At 51.5% G+C, this 18,754-nt stretch overlaps 1 protein-coding gene across 1 annotated transcript in view; it reads left to right on the forward strand.

Moving 5' to 3' along the window:
* The first annotated feature begins 2,018 nt into the window (after positions 1-2,018).
* Positions 2,019-18,754, forward strand: part of LOC111159115 (urocanate hydratase 1) — a 40,054-nt gene continuing 23,318 nt past the window's right edge. The window contains 10 exon segments of the mRNA XM_022521523.1: positions 2,019-2,144; positions 9,550-9,579; positions 9,581-9,681; positions 10,780-10,873; positions 11,853-11,912; positions 12,229-12,357; positions 12,487-12,548; positions 16,497-16,563; positions 16,650-16,793; positions 18,337-18,425. Coding sequence (XP_022377231.1) covers positions 2,019-2,144; positions 9,550-9,579; positions 9,581-9,681; positions 10,780-10,873; positions 11,853-11,912; positions 12,229-12,357; positions 12,487-12,548; positions 16,497-16,563; positions 16,650-16,793; positions 18,337-18,425 — 902 coding nt within the window.

Consider the following 18,754-nt stretch of genomic DNA (forward strand, 5'->3'; position numbering starts at 1 on the left):
GGTTTTTTCAAATGAGGTGAAATTTACATACCATAAAATTAATCATTTTAAAGTGTGCAGTTCCCTGGCATTTAGTACATTGACAATGTTGAAAGTGTCAGAGTTTTACAGTGAGAAGTCTCCTTCCTTCCCCAGTTCTTTGTAGTGTACACACACACACACACACACACACTGCTCTTTTCCTTGCTTTCTGATACAGGCAACAACTGGAAAATTGAACAGTATCTTAGCAGATGTTTATTCCGTGACAGGCATTAAGATGTGCCTCACGTGTTCTTAGTTAATCCTCGGACGCACCCCGTGAGGAAGGGACTATTACTACTTCCATTTTACAAACAAGGAAACCGAAGCACAGGAAGGCTGAGTAACTTACCCAAAGATACACAGCTAGCGAGCCGTAGAGCCAGTCTGGCCTATGTAACACCCCTGACCTCATCCTTTTACCTAGCTTGTACGATGTTTTTAAAAATGAAGTTATTTATTTTGCAATTCTTGTCGATTCGTGTTGTAAGAAACAATCCCTTGTGCCCCATTCTCCCATCGGTAACATCCTGCAAAACTGCAGAGCTGTGTCATAACCAGGACGTTGACGCTGATAAAATCCACCCATGTTTAAAGATTTTATTTATTTATTTGACAGACAGAGATCACAAGTAGGCAGAGAGAGAGAGGCAGGCAGAGAGAGAGAGAGAGAGGGAAGCAGGCTTCCCACTGAGCAGAGAGCCCGACGCGGGGCTCGATCCCAGGACCCTGAGATCATGACCCGAGCTGAAGGCAGAGGCTTTAACCCACTGAGCCACCCAGGTGCCCCAAAATCCACCCATGTTTAAAACCATTTTCTAACGGACTGCAAACATTTCAAAATGAGGAGATCTTACAAAAGCTGATTTCTGGCGTATCTGCCAGATGAGGTCTGCCAGGGGGACCTCAAGAGTGGCTGGGAGGGTGCATAGAGCCTGAGCTCTGGGTTCTGAGGGTTCAGATCCAGCTTTGTGGTCTTAGTTCCTGCTACCCCTCTCCACCTCAGCTTCCACATCCATAGAATGGGACGGTGAACTCCACGGGGCTGAGGAGGGGACAGAGTGAACTGGATCACGTGACGTGCTCCAAAGTGTGCATTTAGTACTCGGAAGATGTTTGTTGTTCTTCTCCCCTTGCCTCGAGTAGGTACTGCCCTTAGTGCTTACACAACTCGTTTGTGCCTCCCACAGCCTGAGTGGTAAATTACCACCCACTTGTGTAGACAGGGACAAGGCCCAAGGCCACAGGGCTCGTCAGGAGCTGAGCTAGATTAACACCCAAATGTGTTGCTTTCCGCGGACTGCCAGGATTCTAGAGTGTGGTCGCTTCCTGGCTGGGCAAGCGGGACCCGGGCCTCAGTTTCCCCGTCTGCAGCACATGACTGATTAGGAGCACTTTCCTGCAAGGTTGTTAATGAAATCAAGGGTGAGAGCCGTCTCCAGTAGGGCCCTTCACAGAGATCTTTGGGCAGGGGATGAAGCAGCGTGTACCTCACTGGGAGTCGAGAAGAGTACACCTGCTGCTGGGGGTGGGGCACTGCCCCCCTTCTGCACAAACCATGCGTTCTGTGCAGCTTCAGTATCACATGCCTCCCCATCATCGAGATACCAACCCAGCATCGCCTGCGTGGGTAAGACTGCCAAAGCAAACCCCCACATTAGAGCCCACCAGCTCTCCAAAGCTGGGTCCTAGAAAACAGCCCCTTGAGGCCAACACCCCACTAACAGGACAAACAGACCCCTGAGCAGTTGTCTCCCCGGCATGAAGCCTGCCTCTCCCCAGAACACTGCCTCCGCCTCAGGTCAATACTACAGGCAGCCAGGCTAGGGGCCAACGACCCAATGACCTAATCATGGCTCCTTCTGCAGGACCTGGGCCCAATGAGGTGCTGGAGGAGGTGGCTGTGGAGCGGAAGGTCCCCGCCCGCTGGACCGTGACTGTGCGGTCTCTGCCTGACTTCCCCACAGAGCCGGCCTCCGTCTCAGCCTCAGCCAGACATGTCCAGCCTCCAGGCACTATGCTCCGGCCTGCCGCTGCGGCCCCTCCCGGAGAACCGGGGCCGCTGGGCTGGGGTGCCCCACGCACCGGTCAGGACGCCCGGCCTCAACCCCGCGGAGGAGCAGGTAAGAAGCCGGGCCCCATTCCCGCCAGGCCTTTTGCCCCCTGGTGCCGTATAGATGGTCCGGATCCCTGCTGGCCAGAGCCTCCTGAGGGGAGGTCGAAGGCCACTCCACCCACCCCCTTCCTCATTTTCTCCCCAACTACCCGTGACCTATGGGGATCCCGTGGCTCAAGGTCATCCAGCCAGGGAGCAGGGTGGGACACTGTGGCTGCCTCCAGTCAGAGGAGTGAAGCTGGGGCAAAGTACCCCAAAAGCCCAGCAGCGGGTGTACCCTCCTCCCTCAGACACGCATATGGCTTTGAGGGTCTACGAAGTCAGCTCTCATTTCCGCCTGTGTTCCTGCCCCCAAATTTTGTAATGAGTTTGCTGCCGCAAGGCTAGAACCCCATTGGGGGTGCGATAGTGCTGGTGAGAACAGGGCGGAGGCCAGGGGTCTCTACCGTCGCCCACAGCCTCGAGAGCCTGGCCTGGCCTGGCCGGAGACGGCCCGGGACTGGGGGCGCTCCGGCCAGCACCTCCGGCAGGTCTGACCATCTGGGAGTACACTTGTCTCCCTCGTAAGCTGGGGGACAAATAATTACACCATGCGGTAGGGAGGCCCGACGAAATGAAGTAAGTGGCTCGGTTACGCCAACAGTATTCTTTTTCTTTGCTCAGCATTACTAGAAAATATACGTAAGCACGAACATTAAAAAAAGAGTCACACAACCACACCCCACAGTAAGACTGCGGCGCTTCAGCGGCTGCCCCCCAAACTTTCCGCCCTTCCGGACTCACAACGTGGGGGCGGGGCGGTGGGCGGACTTGGGGGCGCTGGGGCGGGGTGGGGGCGAGGCTGGGCGGAGCGAAGCAGGAGATGGGTGGGGGCGAGGTGCTGGGGGTGAGGGGTATTGCTGGGGGCGGGGCGCTGGGGCGGGGCTGGGAGGAGCGGAGGCAGGGGAAGGGTGGGGCGGAGTGCTGGGGCTGAGGGGTGTTGCTGGGGGCGGGGCGGTGCTCATCTGGCCCAGCTCAACTACGTGGAGATAGTCATTAAAGCTTCCTCCCCCTTGGTCACCTCCCCGCTGGGCCCCAAGGCCTAGACTTTTGACCTTGAGGGCCCGAATGGCTCTGCCACCTACCCATCTCAGGTGATATTTTTCAGGTTGTGTGATGGCCTCTTGTGCTGGGAGGAGGGCACTCAGGAGCTGAGGAGCTGGGTCACCTCCGCTTTGCCCTGGGTATGTCGCCATTTGCTTGAAGGACAGAAACAAAACCCCTGGAGCAGGGGCTACTGGCAGGTCTGGGAGTGTGTGCTGTTGCAGCCCTTTAACCTTCCCTGGGATGTCAGGGTCAGCCAGCCTTCAGCATGGGCCTGTTACACAGTAAGAAAGATGTATGTTGACCTCTGTCCTGCCCCCCTTCCTGCTAGTACTTGATCTTTGACCCCAGCTCCTGACACAAAACTCCTAAATTCTTTGGAATTTCCTGGGTGATAGGAGCCTCTTTTGTTCTAAGGAAGCCACTGTGGGTGGGTTCCTGGATGGGGAACCGTCACCCAAATGGCCATTCCATGATTAGAAACTTGGAACCTTGGGCTGTACCCCCCCATCCTCTGGATGGGGAAGGGGGCAGGAAATGGAGTTAATAATCCATCATGCTATGTGCTGAATGAAGCCTCCATAAAAATCCCTTAACCACAGTGTTCAGAGAGCTGGGCTGCTGAACACGCTGAAGTGCTGGGGCAGGTGTGGTGCCCCAAAAGGGCATGGAGGCCCCACGCCCCTTCCCCAGACCTTGCCTTGTGTACCTCTTCACCTGGTTGTTCATCGGTATCCTTTCTGGTAAGTTTTGTTATATAATAAGCCAGTAGACATGTTTCTCTGAGTTCTGGGAGCTGCTCTAGCAGATTAGGAGCCCAAGGAAGGAGGTTGTGGGAGGCCCGCTATGTAGCTGGTTGGTGGGAAGGTGCAAGCCTGGGATGTATGACCAGGCATCTGAAGTGGGAGGGGCAGTCTTTGGGACTCAGTGTGATAGCTCTGAGGGTAGATGGTGTCGGGACTGAATCGTAGGCCCCCCTGCTGGTGGGGAGAATTGATCATGTGGGGAAACCCCTCAAATCAGTCCCAGAAGCTTCCTGTGTGAGAACACGTATGAGAAACACGAGAAGCTTCTCCTAGGCAGTCCCAAACACAGTGACTTCATCAGCAGCTCATTTTGTGCTTTCCCTCAGCTTGTTTTCAATTCTTTTTTAAATTTAAACATGTCTCTTTGATTTTTGGCATAAACTTTCCAGGTAATTTTATAAGACAAGGAAGTCAAGTATTATAATTGTGAAAGTTCCCCATTTCTCCGCCTGAGTCACCATGGCCATTTTTGGGCATACCCTTCCGCACGCATTCCATGTACATACAAAATGTGTGTGTGTGTCCTTCTTAAGAATATAGACGCATCCTATATACGTCCGTTTTTTTAGGTGTTCGTTATTGGTGAGTTTAGAGTTGTCCTGTTCTTGTAACTGGTGCACAGTATTTCGTTACTAGGGTGCCCTTCCCTCTTTGTTCTTCTTCTTCTTTTTTTTTTTTTTTAAAGACTTTATTTATTTGACAGAGAGATCACAAGTAGGCAGAGAGGCAGGTAGAGAGAAAGGGAAAAGCAGGCTCCCTGCTGAGCAGAGGTCCTGATGCGGGACTCGATCCCGGACCCTGAGATCATGACCCGAGCGGAAGGCAGAGGCTTTAACCCACTGAGCCACTCAGGTGCCCCTTTTTTTTTTTTTTTAAAAGATTTTATTTATTGCTCTTTGTTCTTCTTTAAGGAGATTTCTCTGTTTAAATATAGAGTATGGTCTGGCTGTAATTTTAGTCAGTGTATTCTCAGCACAAACACAAGACAGCTTCTGTGGTGCAGAGGGAAATTTTCATCATAGAACAGGAGCAGCAGTTCTAGAAATGTCTTTAGCACCCCCTGGTGCCATACCAATTACTCTTAGTGACCTTTTCTCCAAATACTGCCCCACCCGCAGGGGCTGTTCTGGGCATCAGATACCAAGACCCGAAGACCTCTCACCTGCGTCCGTGTCCCCATCACTAATAACACACTATCTCAAGCTTCTTAAGAGCGGGGCTCTGTTGGGTTCATTCCTGGGGCTTCGGTAACACCAGTACCTGTTTGTTGAATGAACAGGCAAGAGTCTATGCTAAGCGCCCCAACCAAATCCTACAAGAGTTTAGTGGGCAGGAGAAACCTAGGAGGGACACTTGGAGGAGGTGTTCTTGGCAACATGGGCAGGGTTCTTAGACTGGGAAATCCAAGAAGGAAGGCCATTTGGAGACAGAGGGGGGCAGTGAGTGAAAAATGCAGAGATGGGTCTGTCCAAAGTATTGTGGGGGTGAAGGAGGCCCCGTGGAGTTCCAAGCTGGCTGTGGAGCTTGGAGAGTCAGGCCCAGCCAAATTACTGAGGCCTCTGAAAGCCAAGAGCAGTGTTGACTGTGTCAGATGAATGGGGAGCCCCTGAGGGTTTCTGAGTAGGGGCATGACCTGCTGCTTCACAATACTCTCTATGAAGAGTATAAGGGTTTCTCCAGATTCCCTAGAAGGGCAGGGTGGGCAGGAGACCCAACTAGAAGAAGGAGTCGGCAGCATGGAGGGCCATGAGTGTGGGAGATGATTATTTTGATGGCTGGCATTCCCATGGTACATATATGTGCCAGACCTTCTTCAGTTAGTCGCCAAGATGGCCCTATGACGTGTGTGCTGTTCCTGTGCTCATTTTCCAGAAGAGGAGAAGGGAGGTGAAGCGTGCATGTGCCACATAGCCCCCCGCTCTGGGATACACTGAGATCAGAAGAGCCGGAGCCCTGTAGCCTCAGCCTCTGCAGAGGCTGCCCCGTTCCCAGCTACAAGCACCTGAGCCACAGTTTAGACCCAGGAGGCCAGCTCCAGTTCGGGCCAGAGCGCGCCTAATGAAGCCTGAGCAAGAGTGGGTGTGGGGACTGGGGTGATTCAAACAGGGCCACGCCACACACTCTCTTCTGTGAGCTAAACAAAGTCACACACTGGTATCCTTTTAGGTGATCAGCCACCACGCAGGAAAGATTTGCTTCTGGCAGAAGTAACACTGTTCCCAAGACAGGATTCTGTCACTGTCTATTACTTTCCTAGGGCTGCTGGAATAAACCTCCATGAAAGGAGTGCCTTTAAAACAGCACAAATGCATTCTCTTACAATTGCGAGTGTCAGAAATCTGAAATGGGTTCCCTTGGGCCACAGCAAGCAACACCGATGCGTATGCAAGGATATTGAAATCATGCTTGTTCTTTTGCTCTGATTGAGTCTGGCGATTCCCATTTTTGGGGGTGAAAATATTACATATGAGATTGTCCTGTTTTATGTTCACATGTCTCAAAATTTCATAATATATTTTCAGTAACATTAAATATACTGGAAAATATTAAGTTAAAAATAAGCAGCAGGGCTGCATTTCTTCTGCAGGCTCGCAGGGGGTGGGGGCCGATTTCTTTCCTTGCCTTTTGTAGCTTCTAGAGGCTGTCTACAGGTTTTGGTTGTCCTGTCCTGTCTTCCATCTTCAGAGCCAGCTGCCTAGCCAAATTCAAATCTCTCTGACTCAGACCCTCCTGCTTCCCTCTTTTGAGGACCCTGGTGAATATATAGGGCTGATCTGGGTAACGCAGGACAGTCTCCCATCCTCAAGTCCTCAATCACATCTGCAAAAATCACACCTCTTTTGCCTCATAATTTAACATATTCATGGGCTTCAGGGAGTGGAATGCAGACATCATTGGGGGCCATTATCCTGCCCACCACACCATCAGGCATCCTGAATTCTCCAACCTGATGGCTGAACCCAGAGCATTTTATGAATTCATCCTCTTTCCCTAAGGGAACAGGCCACTGTTCTGTTAGAGTTTTAGGCCTATTAAGACCAAGTGGGAGTGGGAGTTGTCTAGAATATTCTTGCCAATTTATGTGTCTTAAATACATTTGATTTCATCAGTAAGAACCCACTTAGAGAGGTGCCTGGGTGGCACAGTCGTTAAGTGTCAGCCTTCGGCTCAGGTCATGATCCCCAAGTCCTCGGAACAAGCCCCACATCGGGCTCCCTCCTCAGCAGGGGGTCTGCTTCTCCCTCTCCCCCTGCTTGTGTTCCATCTGTCACTGTCTCTCTGTCAAATAAATAAATAAAATCTTAAAAAAAAAAAAAGAACCCACTTAGAACATGCATTATATAATTAGTGGGCTATAATTTCATCAATGATAATCCACCTCTAACATTGTTTTTTTTTTTTTTAAGACTTTTATTCCCAGGGTCCTCAGGCCAGTGGTGGGATCTTGGGCAGACACAACATGTCTGAGTACCATTTTCTCATCTTGATACTGAAAGCTGCTCCCAGTCAGAGGCTTGGAATATTGAATCCAGGCCAGCAAACAGAGCTGCTGCTTTGTACACTTTTTCACTGAAGAAATACTTACTGCATGTGTATTAGATAACTCTATCAGGGGCTGTGTAGTGAGGTCAAGTCTTGTGTAGATTGTGTGTGTATGTGTGTGTGTGTTAGGTATTGCTTTAGAAACTTTTCTTTAAATGCTCAGTTTCGCTTGGCATGCTCTTATGAGAAAAGCTCTACACCAGCTAGAAAACAACAACCATCTTTGTGTTGAGGTGTAGCCCGCACAGAAAGCAGCCGAAACCACGTATGCACAGACACGAATGTCACAGGCACACAGGGAGAGGGGACAGACCCGGGCTTTGAAGGGGGACCGCTGTCCTGACTTCTAATGTGTGGCGTGGTCACACCTGCTCTTGAATGGCCTGTCAACAGAGTTATGCAGCACGTCCCTTAAGTGTGGACTTCTTTCACTCAACAGCAGGTTGGGAGAAGCCACCTGGCTACTGTCATTGTGGAAGGTTCATCTCCGTTGCTGTCCTGTAGTGGTTCCCAAAATGGGGTCCCCGGGCCAGCGGCAGCAGCACCTGGGAACTGGTCAGGGACACAGGTCAGAGGCTGCACTAGACCGCTAGGGTGATTCCGACATCTGCTGAAGTTAGAGGCCCGCCTGCCGCAGCATATTCCTAGCCACTGTTCAGGCCTGTGTGTGTCTTACCCATGCAGCCTTTGACCTCTGGGTGCATCGGACAGGTGGTCCTGCCCCTAGCCCTCTGCCCCAGGCATCTGTGCTCCCAGCTGGGTGTCCAGCATCATCTCCCTGTTGGCACTTCTGTCCCACCAGGCCAAATGCTGTGTACCCAGTCCTGGGCCCTAGCATCTTCTCTCGTCACCTCCTGCCTCCCAGTGTCCAAAGCCCACCTATCTTCCTCAAGTATCCCGCCATCTCTTCCCTCAGCAGATCTGCACTGCGTGAATGAGGGAATAAACTCAGCACACCCAGCTCCTCCTCTCCCACCCCCAATGCAGTTTGTGCCCTAGATTCAGCTGGTTGAAGAAATGGCCTCAACGTCCACTCAGACACCAGGCTGTCACCATGGTCCCGTCTCCCACTTTGCCTGCCTCCAGGTGCTAGTCCAGGTGTTAGAAGGAGGAGTGCTACGAAGGGGTCTGCCAGGACTCTGGTCCTCCTTGAGCTTAGTGAGACAGATTTTAAGCAATAAAACAAGCAAGCCCTAGAACATCCAACAGTGAAAAGCTTGGGATGGAGACAGAGGCAGGTGGAGTGGCTGAGAGTCAAGAGGGGGAGGTCAGGGCAGGCCACTGAGGATCGGGCACCTGGACTGAGGCCCGAGTGAAGGAAGAGACCCTCCAAGAGAAGGCAGGGTGGCAGAGAGGGTTTAGGCAGAGGGAAATCTAAGTACCAAGGCCCTGCGGCCAGACCAGGATCATGAGGGATGTCTGGAGGAGTGACAAGACGGCTTGGGATTTGGGGTGGATGAGAAACCCTGGGAAGGTTTCTTCTTTCTCTTGGCCTGCTGTCTCTGGCTCCAGGCTCTGCCCCAGGCCTGCTGGCATCTGGGGCCATCTCATTTCCAGAGCAGTCACTATGCAGTTGTGCATCATCTGAGGCTGGTTGCCAAGCCGGCGCTGTGGAGTGTTGCTTCCCTACAAATGCACAAGGTGCCTGTGGGCTCCTAGCAGATCTGCTTACCCCACCCTTGAGTCCCCATCTCCCACTGCAAGCCTCAGGGCAGGCCCCTCTCTGCTCCTTGACTGGGATGAACAAAGGGAGGGACTAGAGGTCTGTCTACGTGAAGAGGGTATGGCAATCAGAGAAGGCTTCTTGTAGGAGGTGACATTGTAGATGGGCTTGGAGTGAGAACTAGGTCGTCTCTGGGTGAGGCCACAGGTTTCTCAGTGGAACAGAGGCAAATCGAAGTAGGGAAGGAGGATGGCCTCACAGCGCTTGGCCCGGAGCTCCCCTGCCCCCTGCTGCCTCTCCTCTTTTTCTTCCCCCAGCTGGCGCTGAGGAATGCCCTGCGCTACTTCCCCCCCCGATGTCCAGCAGCTACTGGCCCCTGAGTTTGCCCAGGAGCTGCGACTGTATGGGCATATTTACATGTACCGGTTCTGCCCTACCATGAAAATGAGGTCAGTGCTGGGGACGGGTGCAGCTTCCAAGGGGGCCCAGAGCAGGAAGTTCGAGGGAGGGACTGTCCTGGAGGTCAGCAGGTTGGGGGAATCCAGGCTGTCCACACCAGGAGGCCCACAGCCATGGTAGGCTGAGTCAACAGCCCTCCCACAGAGAGGGGGTGGTGGCTGTGTTGTCGTCTGTGCAGGGTCTATAGCCTTGAACCTGGCCAAAAGATGAGGGAATCCTTTTCAGACAGGTGTCTCTGGCCTGCCATCCAGGGCAGTCAATCCTGAGCAATTCTGGAGCCCGGTTGTATACGAAATCCCTTCTCTAAACCTATACCTTGTCCTGCCTCGAGATGAGGAGAGCTTTAGAGGGGCGCCTCTGTCAGTGTCTTCAAACAGCTTCGGTTCCCTCCAGCGGTCTCAGGCTGAGCGCTGCATGGCACTGGAGGCCTTGTAAGAAAATGTGGGTGGCTGGGCTTCACCCCACATTGTGGATTTGGCAGTTCTGGGGGGTGGGGGCAGGAGGAGCTGCCATTCCCACGGTTCCCAGACAATGCTGCCCCCACTCTGAGCTCACATTCTGAGCGCCATTGTTCTTGCATATGCCAGATCTGTCTGGAACCGCCCCAGGGAATGCCCATAAAGTAGGAACCACGTCCCCTCATTCCTGTCAGGGCCTGTCAGCCTGGCATCCGCTCTGGAATTGATGCCCAGGAGCACTGGTGGCATGAAGGAAAGCTGGGACACATAAAGTCCACCTGGATTAGAGGCTTCTGGAAAGCAGACACCAGCTTTGCTCGAAGTCCATTTTCTGCTACTTGGACCTCACCAAGGGGGGAGGAAGGGAGGTCCAGGTGGGCAGGGGCCTAACTCCCTGTGCTTGGAAGGGCAGGTGTGCAAAGCATAAAGTGAGCACCAGAGTGGGCTGGCCTGGGTGGTTTGGAACTGCCTTCTGCGGGCAAGTCCCGGGCGACTTCTGCAGGATGCCGCCTTGCTGCCCACACCTGCGTGGCCAGGTGCTGGGCTGTGGCCCGTGTGGGCCTGAGCTTTAGCAGGCAGGCAGCCCGGGCCCTCCCATCATCACACCTGGTGGCTGGACTCCCCTTGCAGGGCCTACCCCATCGAGCAGTACCCCTGTCGGACGAGAGCTGCGGCGGCCATCATGCACATGGTCATGAACAACCTGGACCCTGCTGTGGCCCAGGTAACAACTGAGGGTAACAACTGGGGGAAAAGTTCCATTTCTGTCGGGAGGAGCACTGCCCGACAGAAATGGAATTCAAGACATATATATAATGCTTTTAAGCTTTTTATTTAGAAATAAGGATAGATTCATAGGAGGTTGTAAAGACAATGCAGAGGAGACCACAGAACCTGCTCCCAGCTTCTCCCAGGGCCTGTAACTTCTGTAACTGCCACGCAGCACCAACATCAGGGCATCAGTATCGGCATAATAGACCCACGTGTCATTTCAAATTCTCTAAAAGCCACATGAAAAAGTAAAAAAAAGTAAAAAAAAAAAAAAGATTTACTATTGTATTTTGTTTATCCCAATGTATTAGAAATACTATCATTTTAACCTGTAGCATACACATTACTGAAATGTTTTACAACCTTTTTCCTACTAAGTCTTTGAAGTTGGGTGTATTTTACATTCAGAGCATGTCAGATGAGCTACGGTTCAAGTGTGCGATAGCCACACATGGGTGGCCAAGTCTGGTCAGGTGTGTCTGGCACAGACATCCTTGGGGGCCAGTCTGTACCTCAGACACCCATATTTGAGAAAGGATAGCCTTTGCAGGGGTGAGTGTCCAGGTATTAAACTGGAGGGCAAGATGGTCCTAGAATTTAAATATTCCACTTGAGGCGAGAGCTTCCTCAATCCTGGCCCTGTCCTCAGAACCTGGTCACAGATGGACCCTTGACATTGACCCTGGGCTGAGTTCCCGGAGGGATCCCAGATCCAGGTCTGACCCTCTCCTCACACTGAGATCGTATCCAGTCACAGGTGGGCCAACGTTCCCGCAGAGGTTGCTGTCCTTGGGCCTTGCCCTTTCTGCCTTCTCCCCCTGTCCTTAACACTCCTTCTTCAAGGGCCATCAGCCACCTTGCCCTGTTGAGCACAGCCTAGAGGTGGGGGCCCTCCCAGCCCCCCATCTCAGATGACACCATGTCTTCTCCAGTTTCCGCAGGAGCTCGTGACCTATGGAGGAAATGGGCAGGTGTTCAGCAACTGGGCTCAGGTACGCTGGACTGTATGGCTTTCCTCCCACCGTGTCTTCTGGCCTGGTAGGAGCTTACAACCCAGGGCTCAGGACTCAGGACTCAGGTCTCTGCCTCCCTGATGCCTGAGATGCCAACACTGGAGATTCTCAGCGTACTGAAGGTTCCAGGCATTACTGGAGGCACCTGGAACCATTGGAGAGTAATGAAGGCCTGGGGGATGGGGCACTGGCAGGACTCCTGGGGCTGTGTGAGCTCTCTGGGCCTGGGTGGTAACTTGGGAGGCAGTGTGCCCCTCACCTGACACATCCCTCCATGCTTTCTTCTCCCCTGCAGTTCTGGCTGACGATGTCCTACTTGTCGCAGATGACGGAGGAGCAGACCCTGGTCATGTATAGTGGACACCCACTGGGCCTCTTTCCCAGCACTCCCTGGGCCCCCAGGCTGGTCATCACTAATGGGATGGTGGGTCCTGGGGCAGCTGGGCATGGTCATGCCTTGGGGCAGCGGGAGAACCAGGTACCCCCAACACCTGCCTCCCCATTGTTTCCTCTGTGCTGCCCCCAGCCCTTGGCTCCCATCCCTCTTTTCTAGGTCATTCCCAACTACTCCTCCAGGACAGAGTATGAGAAGCTCTTTGCCATGGGAGTCACAATGTAAGCCCCATCTCACTGTTTCAGTTTCTATTAAGGTGTTTCCACCTCAACCATGCTTTATTATTTTTTCAGCCATGCTTTATTATAAAACTATATAGCAATATTAAAAACAATTTGAAAAACAGTCACAATGGCAGTACGAAATCACGATTTCATGTTGACATATTCCCTAGGAGTGTTTGTGGATATGCATACTACGATTTTCATACATTTGTGAACAAGGGAACAATTTGGATCCTGTTGTTATGTTATGAACAATTTCAAATAGACAAAACATTGAAAGAATTAACAGTGAACACTGAGATTCTGTGTTTAACACACTACTGAAGTCTGTATCCCCTGTCTCTCTATCCATCGTCCTTCTTTCCATCCATCTGACCAGCTTGGTTTTTGATGCACCTGAAAGTAAGCTGCTGATATGATGGCCTGGAATTCAATATTTGTTTACAGTTTTTTTTTCTTTTAAAGTGAAATTTACATGAAATGCACACAACCTAGTGCACCATTTGATAAGACTGACAAAGGTGTGCACATTGCAACCCTAACCCCAAGATACAAAGTACAACCATTTCATTTGTCATAAAATTAACGCAGGCTCTGAATTGCAGACTTTCCCTTCAAACATTATAAAAAGAGCTACAGTGGAAGGGAAATCCCTCTCCCATCCTATATTCCCCATTTCAGGGGAGTCAAGTCTGTGTCTTTCCAAACACTTCTTACACAGGTGGTTACAGATGTAGGTAGACCATTACAGGCCCTCTGCACTAGCCCTTCTACCTTTGACAATATTGCTTTCTTTCAGGGACTGTGAGTCTAAGTGATCCTTATTTTACCTGCATTGTTCAACTGTAGCATGATTTATTTGGCCCCCTTTCCCCCTGATTTGGGTTGTTTCCAGTTCTTTGGGCTTATAAAGAATGCTACAGTGAATGTCCTCATCTGCATATTTTTGTGGATATCTGGAAGTGTTGCTCTAGACTAACCATGTGAAGCCATTACCGGGACCAACCAAGTGGTTCCCCTCTTCGGTGAGCTATGGACAGAGACCACACCAAGCAGTGTTGCCTCGCAAGTCCACTTTATTCATACAGATGAGAACATCACAGGGAATAACGTCCAAAGGCACTCTCCCAGCAGGAGCAAGCAGGTCCCTTTTAGCAGGGCTTGGGATGAATATTCAGGGCGGGATTTTAATGTTGTAATGAGGCTGAGGTAACTGTCAGGGACAGGGGGTTGTTCTCAAATGTTTCTTCTCCCATTCCAGCAGTTCCTTCCTTAGTTTCTAGAAGAGGAAATTGACAGGCAGGGGCCTCTAGGCATTTCCTGAGTTCAGGAGTCAGTCCTGAGTTCGGGGGATTGAGGGGTCTCACCAGTGACCAAGTTTGATCAGGTCTGTCGTATTGAGAGCCAATTACCCAGGCCTCGGGCTGATACTTAATAATATAATCATCGTAATAGTCACCAAGATTTGTAGATATCTTCACATTCGGTCCTCTACCCAAGCCTCAGCACTAGGTGCCCTTCTCAGCCCATTTTGTGGAGGAAGAAACTGAGGTTCAGAAACTCAGTTCTTTTTCTGGTTGGTCATAAGTAGTTACTGTTACTATTATTTCCTCTGAGGCCCGACAGCCTCTTCTGTGCCTGCGGGGTCAGAGGTTCCATCCAGGGTCTGCCTCTTGGGTCCGGTGCCTCCTCAGTGTGATGTTGGACAAGCGGGTGTGCTTCTGGTTTGTAGGTTGAGGACGGAAGTTTCAAGAGAGTGGAACTGCAGAGTCAGACCCGTCTGCCACACCTGAGGGTTGACCCAGGTGCCATGGGCAACTGACTAAATGGATGCAAAATGCCCACAGGGGTGGGAAGAGGTTTACTTGTATCGGGGATCTGAGAGCCTCTAACTAAAGCAAAGCCTCCTTGCTAACAGTCAGACAAACACAATGCTACAGATAGCAACGAGTCCCAGGGAGGAAAAACAGGCAGTCTCAGATTGTGGGTAGGTCGAGGTCCATCCAGCAAGGCTGGGGGTGGCCAGGAGGACTACATCTCAGCAGCTGGGGTCAAAGTTCCAAGTGCAGTGGATTTGGAACAGTGGACAGTCTTACTTCCAAGAGCTATTTTGGGAGCAACACGCAGTGGATAACTTGAGCACAAAGGACCAAATCAGAAGGATTTAAAATCATTTTCCAGCTCTGGTGCATATCCCCGTGTAACCTTGGAACTTGGATCCTGTCTCGAAAGAGGGAATTTAATAGCTCCTGCCTCAAAGAGTCTCGTCAGATTTCATGAAAGATAGAAGGGACACCGTTTTCCGCGTAGTGCAAAGGGAGCCCCCCTGAGCACTCTGCTTGATGTTTGTGAGCCCACTAGGGATCCCTCCTTCTGGCAGACATTAGGGGCCCATGCAGCCTTGTGGGCCATGTGATGGTTTCACCCTTCTCCCTGGGAAGGTATTTACCATCTTAGCACTGTTTTTTATGTTGTTTAATAGACAACCTTCCAAGGCAAGGATAATGCCTCCCTCTTTTTGAGAAGAAGATGCAGAGGTCCCACGTGGTCCGGCGCCTTATCCAAATTATGGGATAGACGCAGCATCAGACACAGATCTGCAGGAATCAGGATCCACTGTTGGTTCAGCAGAGAGGAGGGGCTGGAGAGAGTCGCTGGGGGCAGGAACCCGATAGAAACGAGATAGGGATTTGAAATTGAAGAAGGAGTAAAGCAAGCGTCCATAAGCCCTGGAGGATCTCCTTTCGTCAGTGGTCCTCAGGGAGGAGGAAGGTCCAGGTAACAGAAAAGTGCTGTCCTCCCCCTGTTGCATTGCCAGAAAATTCAAGAGTTTGATGATTATCAAGTGATGGACACAGGCATGCACATGCATTGCTGGTGACAGTCACTTTGGCACTTGAGAGTATCTGTTCATATTTAAAATGTTTGCACCTGACGACCTAGCACTACTTCTTCCTGCTTCCTTCCCTGGGCCCAGGGAGAAGGATAGGAGGCATCTCACTGCCACTGCGGGGTGCGTTGTTTGCAGAGTTAGGTCGGAGGGTCGAACATTCTGTGGCTTCTGATATTGCATACTGTGGAGCCATGAATAGGAGTGGGCAGGATCTGTGTGGACCGTTGTGGGAAGGCCCCCACCGCTGTTGTGCCCCCTGCGGAAACAGTACCGCTACCTACTCAGTGAGACCATTTATATAAATAACACCCATACTAACGACAGTAACTGCACAGCAAACGGTGCTCTGAGTGCACTTCAGGGCAGTCTGCCTCACTGAGGCACAACACACACACCTGACGTTTGTGGCCAGGTGAGTTCGGATACACGCTGGAGCTGTGCCAGCCCCTCTCTGAAGACACATCCTCTGCCTCCTGCAGCTCAGTGCCAGCCCTCCCGCAGGTAGACTCCCCAGTGGAAGGTCATTGAAGGTCACGGAATGGAATCCCGCAGAATGTACTTCTTCACAGAGCCACTTGACACACAGGAGGACGCGGGTCGTTTTCTTTGCCACGTAGCATTTCATTGTGTTCATAGGCTGCTGTCGCTTCTCTGTCCTCTGTGACGGACATTCCAGCTGTTTCATGGGGTTGGCCACTGCAAATACAGTTGCTGTGAACAGTGGTGTGCTTGTCTTTACGTGGGCGTGAGCCTGCACAGTGGAGGTGCTGGGTCTCGCTCATCCTCCATCAATATGGCCCCGTAGTCCCCAAAGTGATTTTACCAATTACAGTACAGTTTTGAATAAAACAAAAATCTGTTTAGGAAAGATCCAGGAGGCCAGAGGGGACCAGAATTGAGGGGACTATAGCTTTATCTCTGTTTCCTTTTTTTAAAGGAAAATACATTAATGCATTTGTGGGGAATTAAAAAGGAATTTTAAACCATGTAACGCATGTGGAAGCTGTGCCTGGCTCTGGGCTCACCCCTAGGCTTGCTTTCTCTGTGGGCAGGTACGGCCAGATGACAGCAGGCAGTTACTGCTACATCGGACCCCAGGGAATTGTCCACGGCACAGTGGTGAGAAACAGGGCCATGCCTGGCTGCAAGGGTGGGAGGCTGATGTGCTGGAGGAGACAGTGAGTGCCTGCCTCTTCTCCCGGCAGCTAACCGTGTTGAATGCTGGCCGACGGTACCTGGGTGTCAAGGACCTCATGGGGAAGGTCTTTGTCACCTCTGGGCTGGGCGGAATGAGTGGTGCGCAAGCCAAAGCCGCAGTCATCGTGGGGTGCATCGGTGTGATAGCAGAGGTGAGCCCAGCGGTGGGGGTATGTCTAGGAACATAGGAGAAATCCTGCTCTCTGCCCACCTGCTTCCTCCCTCAGTCTAGAGACACTCACACTCACACTCCCAGCTGTCTCTTCTCTCTCCGCCACCCAGAATTCCCTGGGACGGGGTGGGGGTGGGGGTGGGGTGGGCTTTCCCACGGCAGTTTATGCCTGCTGCCTGCTAAGTGCCCATCACCTTCCACAGTCAACGTCTGCTGATGCTCTCCCACAAAACTAGCCTTCTGTGGGCACTTCCCTTATCCCACCAAATCCCGGAACACGGCCGGTGGATAATAAATGTGGGTAAATGAACATAGACCTCTCCAGCTCAGACAGGTCGCAGTTGGGTAGGGGGTGCAGACTTCAGGAGAAGTGTTGGTGGCGTTTGCTCAGTGGCTTTCACGGCTTTCTTTGGGAGTGCCAAGGAGAGGAAGGGGGCCAGGGAGAGGAGGCGAGGAGCTTTAAGACAAACCTGGTTGGGGTAGGGCGTACCTTCTCATGGGAGATGTATTTCCTGCTTTCGGGGGACAGAAGAAGGCCTGAGTGTCCTTGTACAGGCGTCTCTTAAGTGACTTGTATTTAAAATAATCAATATGCCAGAGTGACACATTTTGGGGGGCCTGCCTTCGGCTCCTACACAGAAAATAAGTTACAGCAGCTAACGTTAGCTCACACAGAGCTCATCCCCTAGAATCTGCAGGAAAACAGCCTACGTTTTTAAAAAGCCTTGACTTCCCCTTGCCTCATCCTCAACCCTCATCCTCATCTCCTTTCCCCTGTATCTTCAAAACGTGTTTGCCACAGAGAAAACACTCAGTATTTGTAATAAGATTCCCAAAGAGTAAATAAGGAATCCTAAGAGAGAGAGAGAGAAGCCTTGGTGATACACACCTTTGTGACTTACACTTAGTTGATACTAAGCCTGTGTCATACATTCTTGTACTTCTTAGGAGCCCACCTGGCTTCAGGTAACAGAAAATCAAACTATAGCAGCTTCCACAAATAAGGTTTTGTTTTTCTCACACAGCCACCAGTGCTGGCATTGATCCAGCAGCTCAGTGATGTCCAGCCAACATCTCTAGATTGTCTTGGGTTTCCCTCGTGAATACAAAATGGCTGTCCCAGCCCCAGCCATCTCATCTCCATTTAAGACAGGAAGGAGGGAGAAAGGAAGTGCCACCTATTACTGACTCTATTTTAGCAGGAAAATAATATTTGAGAAACTCCTTCTTATACGTCATTGATCAGTATTGTATCAAATGGAAGTTTTTACCTAAAAGGGAGGCTGGAGACAGTGGACAGAGTAGTCATGGTTCACTTGGACTGGGGCTGAACGTAGTGTCCTCTTGAAAATCTGGATTCTGTTGATAAGGAGAGCAGGAGGGGGAACACACATTGGAAAGCAGCTCACAGCATCTGCCCTGATGCTGTGTTACAAAATTGGGGGACCTGCATGGGGGATGGCATCTTCTCAGTGGAGGCTGACATGCCCTGTAACTGGGGACCCTGCATCTCATGGTCCCAGGTGGATAAAGCCGCCCTCATGAAACGCCACGAGCAAGGATGGCTGATGGAAGTGACCAGCAGCTTGGACCACTGCATTGAAAGACTCAGGTACAGTGCCTGACACATGAGTGTGGAAAAGTGGGGAGACCCCAAGAAGGGGCCTGGAAGCTGGGCTGCTTTACATGGGCCTGTTAAATGCCTTACACTCGGCCACAGGTGGTGCCTCACCAAGGGACCCCACAGAGGTGGGATGGTACTAACATCACAGGACCCACTGTGCAGTTTGAATCACGACCCCAAGATCAAGAGCTGCAGGCTCTGCTGATCGAGCCAGCCAGGCTCCCCTTCTAACTCCATCAGAATATCTCACTAGGGCCAGGGTGCAGGAAGCCCTGGAATTCCAGTACCTGGTGGTCAGACACTCATTGCTAAATGAG

The sequence above is a fragment of the Enhydra lutris genome, unplaced genomic scaffold, assembly GCF_002288905.1.
Source record: "Enhydra lutris kenyoni isolate GAN:26980312 unplaced genomic scaffold, ASM228890v2 scaffoldscaffold66, whole genome shotgun sequence".
NCBI classification, from domain to species: Eukaryota; Metazoa; Chordata; class Mammalia; order Carnivora; family Mustelidae; genus Enhydra; species Enhydra lutris.